The sequence below is a fragment of the Triticum urartu genome, chromosome 3, assembly GCF_003073215.2.
Source record: "Triticum urartu cultivar G1812 chromosome 3, Tu2.1, whole genome shotgun sequence".
Lineage (NCBI taxonomy): Eukaryota > Viridiplantae > Streptophyta > Magnoliopsida > Poales > Poaceae > Triticum > Triticum urartu.
The window spans coordinates 158,440,369-158,446,060 of NC_053024.1; the positions used below are offsets into that span (position 1 = coordinate 158,440,369).

The 5,692-nt window shown below is 50.1% G+C and overlaps 1 protein-coding gene across 1 annotated transcript; it reads left to right on the top strand.

The window, feature by feature from the left end:
• Positions 1–3,403: 3,403 nt before the first annotated feature.
• On the top strand, positions 3,404–5,491 carry LOC125548214 (serine carboxypeptidase-like 34). The gene is made up of 6 exons (XM_048711879.1): positions 3,404–3,743; positions 3,816–3,923; positions 4,021–4,116; positions 4,207–4,299; positions 4,399–4,487; positions 4,576–5,491. Exons 1-6 carry the CDS (start codon positions 3,449–3,451, stop codon positions 5,395–5,397), a joined length of 1,503 nt encoding a protein of 500 aa, XP_048567836.1. The 5' UTR covers positions 3,404–3,448; the 3' UTR covers positions 5,398–5,491.
• Positions 5,492–5,692: the final 201 nt, after the last annotated feature.

Here is a 5,692-nt window from a genome sequence, read left to right on the forward strand (position 1 = left end):
CATCGTATTCAGGGAATCCATGGCCAGGATAGCTGTCGTCATCCTCTTCTTCTTCATTGTCTTCCATCATAACCCCTCTTTCTCCATGCTTGGTCCAAACATTATAGTGGGGCATGAAACCGGACTCAAATTGGTGGACGTGAATGGTTCTTGACGTAGAGTAATTGTGAACATTCTTACAGCCAGCACATGGACAAGGCATAAAACCATCCGCCCGCTTGTTTGCCTCAGTCGCAAGCAGAAAAGTACACACGCCATTAATGAACTTGGGAGAGCATCGGTCATTGTACATCCATTGCCCGCTCATCTTCAATACACAATACCGAAAACACCAAATTAATACAATACATAAAGTTCATACATAAAGATCATACAACACTTAAATGCAACAAACAAATAACTCTCTAACTAAAGAATTTAAATGCAACAACAAATGCGATCAAGATCGCAACTAAGGTAATAATTGATCCAACAGCATAATGATACCAAGCCTCACTATGAATGACATATTTTCTAATCTTTCTAATCTTCAAGAGCATTTTCTCCATCTTAATCTTGTGATCATCGACAACATCGGCAACATGCAACTCCAATTCCATCTTCTCCCCCTCAATTCTTTTCAATTTTTCCTTCAAATCCTCGTTTTCTCTTTCAACTAAATTTAACCTTTCGACAATAGGGTCGGTTGGAATTTCCGGTTCAACTACCTCCTACATACAAATATCTATGTCAACTTGATGGGCATAATTTGTCATAAACACGAAATGCAATGAATAGTTTTAAAAGAGAATATACCACATCCGAATCATAACCCAGACGAGGGACGACGGGGACAGATATCAAAACCATGGCACTATGTATAACAAACAACGTATGGGTAAGATAATTATACGAGTAACTATATATCCAAATCACACAAACATCAATTTTTTATATAAAACTTCATGAACAAGAGGCTCACCACAAGGTGGTGCCGGCGACGGGACGTTGCGAGCGATCGACGGTGGTTACGACGGAGATTTAGAAGGTACTAAGTAAACCACACCTACATATGCAAACTAAGTGTTATTTTTGACCTCAAATTGCATATAAATCAAATACTAGAACATATATATAATTCCTCCCAAATTACTAAACTCAAAAATCAATCACTATATAAAGCATTGCACGAGCTAATCTAGCAATGAGAGATGAAAGGACAAAGTTGCTAACCTTTGTGATCATTTGAATGGATGGGGGCCTTCAAATGTTGACAAATTTTGGACAAAATGTGTGATGAGCTTGAGGGTAAGAGGGAAAAGAACAGAAAGGAGAGGGGAAAGGGGAAGAACAGAGCGAGCTCGGGTGGACGAAGGGTCTATGTAGGACGACCTTTAGTACCGGTTCATGATACGACCCGGTACTAAAGGTGCTGGAGGGGCCCCGGACTGATAACATCCTGCCACCACTCACTTTAGTATCGGTTCGTGCCACGAACCGGTGCTAAAGGTTCACCACGAACCGGTACTAATGAGAGCGTCCGGCTAGCCGTTAGAACCGGCACTAATGCACACATTAGTGCCAGCTCAAATTCAAACCGGCACTAATGTGCTTCACATTTGACCCTTTTTTTACTAGTGTCTAGCTTGCACATGAGGAATCGATCAGCTTTGCTTGTTGTGTACTACATGCGTGTCGAGGAATCGATCAGCTTCTATACGTTCGTGTCCAGGCGAGCTCAGTCCTTCCTGCGTGTCTATTGCTCTCGGCGAGATCGACAATGTACAGTCTGTTGGATGGCAATGCATCACCGCCGTCCTGCTACAGCTAGAAAAACCAGCTCTTCGACCAGTCAGCTACCGCGACACATCAAACACCACTGGCATGTACACGCTAGCTGACCAATGTAGGGAGAGAGAAAGAGAGATTCAGACCATTTTGTGTGATGTGGCGCTGATGTGGCGAGGTCAATGGTCAATAGCAGGTCCATGTCAACCCAAAACCACCTTGAGGGACGAAAAGTATCCGGTTCTACAAGTTAAGGGACTATGTTTGTCTGGTTTTAAAGTTTAGGGACCATTTTTACACAGTTGGTAAAGTAGAGGGACCAAAAATATACTTATCCCTATTATTAATAATGCAAAATTCAGCAATCGAACAATCTCGACCCAGAAATAAAGCGAAAAACAAACTCCGAGACCGTATACCTCGCGACAGTAACTCCCGCAGGTAGCCACTAACCCTATGTTACAATACATGTCAGAAACCCAAAATACACAACTCTTAGACTACGCCTTCAAGAAAGAATCGTCGTACGTGTGCTGATGATAGCGAGTTCACCACAAGGTTGAACTCTGGATTCTCATCTCCGAAGCCAAGCTTCAACCCACCACCTTCAGCAAGGACATGACACAGGCGCACATCGACATAGCCCGATCAGAGATCTTGTGTTTGTACCGGAATGCATAAACTTATTGTTGAAGCCGTCTGTACCATCCGCCCTTATCCGTCTACCGGGGCCTCGATAACCGGATACCTCTCGAGAAGACAACGAATGATAAAGACGTCTCATACCGTCTGCCTCCCGCTACAGTCGCACCACCTTCGATCGAACATCAACAGACTAAACATGACACCTCCATCAGAGCCATCGTGCATCACCATGCAGCCGGACATCCCACGGTTGTGCTCGAGCGCAGCGAGACCCGGGCCAATGGCGTTTGTGGGTCTCTCTGTCCGTGATCTCCGCCACCCATGTCCCCCACCCCCGCTCCCGGATGCCGTGGTAGCTCCTTTGCGGCTGCTGCGGCGTGGGGTGGTCGGGGAAGCCGGAGAGGCGGGCCGGGAAGGCGGCATCGTCACAACGGCTGCTTGAGGAGGATCCGGCGGAGAAGGACGCGTGGATGCACGAATCCGCGTTGTTGATCAGCGACGGGGACCTCCGACCACCGCGTCCAGCCATTGGGAGGATAGGGGCGGCACGGAATGGCGTGAGGAGGCATCGGTTGTGGGGAGGGGGGGGGAGGAGGAGCACATAAGGCGGAGAGAATGTCAAGATTTTTTACTTCGCCGCTGAGCGGTGAAGTAAATAATTGACGGAGACGCGGCTCGGAGGATAAATTTTCCTCTTTTATTGGCTAAATTGGGGCTCGGTTAGATGCGCGTTAGAGAAATAAAAAAATCACTAACACTGGATAAGGGGTCGGTTAGAGTTGCCCTAACAGACAAACCAATCGTGCATTGCAACGGCCAGCTACGACCTGATATCCGTATCCTTTTCTATCTCTTTTCCCTGCGGAAGATTTGATTTCCATCCGAACACGGTGGAAACCAGATCTGAAAAACTTTCAACCTGATGCCATATATATATCCACGGCACAGACGCCCCCGAGGAGGAATATTCGAAGAGCAGAGTAGCACGTAGCAGTTCACGAGCGTCTTTGATATCGATCTACGTCGAGTAGCCACGATGTCGAGGGCGGCGGCGGTCGTCCTCCTGCTCGCGATCGCGTTCGTGTCGACGACGACGACCGTGGCGGCGGCGAGGCACCACGGCCACCACCATGACGGGTTCGCGAAGGTGTTCGACCGGCAGGAGGCGGACCTGGTTGAGGCGCTGCCGGGGCAGCCGGCGGGGCTGGGCGTCCGGCAGTTCTCCGGGTACGTGACGGTGAACCAGACGCACGGCCGCGCCCTCTTCTACTGGTTGTTCGAGGCCACCCACGACGTCAGCAACAAGCCCCTCGTCCTCTGGCTCAACGGAGGTACCTATACGAGAACAAAGTCAATTACATGTATTATTTCTACCGATCGTAATATAGCATGCATGCATGCAGGGCCTGGATGCTCGTCGCTTGGATACGGAGCACTGGAAGAGCTGGGGCCCTTGCTGATCCAGAAGGGAACCCCTGAGCTCAGGCTCAACCCCCACGCATGGAACAAAGGTACCAAACAATTCGATAGTCACATTGCCGTCAAATTTGCTAGTGACAGCTCGTCTTAGTTTTTACGTAGTAATTATTTGTGTGTGTGCAACCGCAGAGGCAAATCTGCTCTTCTTGGAGCAACCTGCCGGCGTCGGATTCTCTTACACGAACACCACCGCCGATCTCGAGAGATTCGGCGACGACCTCGCTGGTACGTATGCATTGTAGTATTATCCTTCATTTATTTTTCTACTCCAGCTTTCTTAGTTAACTTGAGTGGATGCGTTCGTGAATTAATTAGCTCATGACGCGTACACGTTCCTCGTCAACTGGTTCGAGAGGTTCCCACAGTTCAAGGGCCACGATTTCTACATCGCCGGAGAGAGCTACGCCGGTGATTACTGCTACTACCCGTCGATTAATCTCGTGATTATGGCACCACATTAACTAGGTAATACTAGAAAAGATCTAATCAATCTTGTATATTTTGTAGGGCACTATGTCCCCCATCTCGCCGAGAAGATCGTGGAGCAGAACAAGAAGGTGCACAAGAGCAGGCACATCAATTTCAAGGGTTTCATGGTACGCCAATCAGTTTTGTAGTGCTTCAACAGGAATCAACGAATTATGATTTAGTTAATCTCTAATTGTTCGTCCTATACGTTTCCAGATCGGGAACGCGGCGATCGACGAGGCGTCGGACGAGCGTGGCATGGTGGACTACGCGTGGGACCACGCCGTCATCTCCGACGAGCTCTACGACGCCATCAAGCAGAACTGCAAGTTCGACCAGGCCGGCAACAGCAGCGACTTCTCGTCGTCAGGCCAGAACCCCAGCAACGCCGCCTGCGAACGCGCCATGGACGGCTTCTACGAGGCGTTCGACCACATCGACATCTACAGCCTCTACACCCCCGCCTGCACCGCCTCCACCGGCACGGCGGGCCAGCTGCCGCGCCGCCTCCACCGGCCCTCCGCTCAGTCCGACAACAGCAGGTCCATGCGGCCGCGGTACAACAGCTACGACCCGTGCCTGGACAACTACGCCGCCGAGTACCTGAACCGCCGGGACGTGCAGGACGCGCTGCACGCCAACACCACCGGGAGCATCCCCTACGCGTGGACCGCGTGCAGCGACCCGCTGTTCGAGCACTGGAAGGACTCGCCGGCGTCGACGCTGCCGGTGATCAAGAGGATGGTTGACGCCGGCCTCCGCGTGTGGGTGTACAGCGGCGACACGGACGCCCGGGTGCCCGTCTCGTCCACCCGCCAGGCGCTGCGCAAGCTCGGCCTCAAGACCCTCAAGCAGTGGAGGGAGTGGTTCACCAGCGACCAGGTCGGCGGCTACCAGGTGGACTACGACGGCCTCACCTTCGTCACCATCCGCGGTGCCGGGCACATGGTGCCCACCGTCACGCCCGTCCAGGCCAGGCAGCTCTTCGCGCACTTCCTCGCCGGCAAGGAATTGCCGCCCAAATCCATCATCGCTTAAGCTTGGGAAAATAGTGCTTCCTCGCCGGCAAGGTATTTTAGAGGTTGTTTGATTGGAATTGTAGTGTCGAATATCTAGTTTCGAATTTCGTATGTAAATCAGTACTTGCATTTTGCTCTTCTATATAGTAAACTATCTTATCTAAAATACCGAGTATTTTTTTGTTGTTGCAATAGTGTAGAACTAAACTTATCAAAATGAGGTGCGCATCTAATTTGGTGCCTTTTTTGCGTTCCAATTGAGAGCTTTTATTCAACGAAAGAACTCCTAGCATCATCAGCCAAGAGGTTGGTGG

Coding starts and splice junctions, on each gene's coding strand:
- LOC125548214 (XM_048711879.1), top strand. CDS start 3,449: ATGTCGAGGGCGGCGGCGGTCGTCCTCCTGCTCGCGATCGCGTTCGTG. Junction 3,744..3,815: donor CGTCCTCTGGCTCAACGGAG/GTACCTATACGA, acceptor GCATGCATGCAG/GGCCTGGATGCTCGTCGCTT. Junction 4,117..4,206: donor ATTCGGCGACGACCTCGCTG/GTACGTATGCAT, acceptor TGAATTAATTAG/CTCATGACGCGTACACGTTC.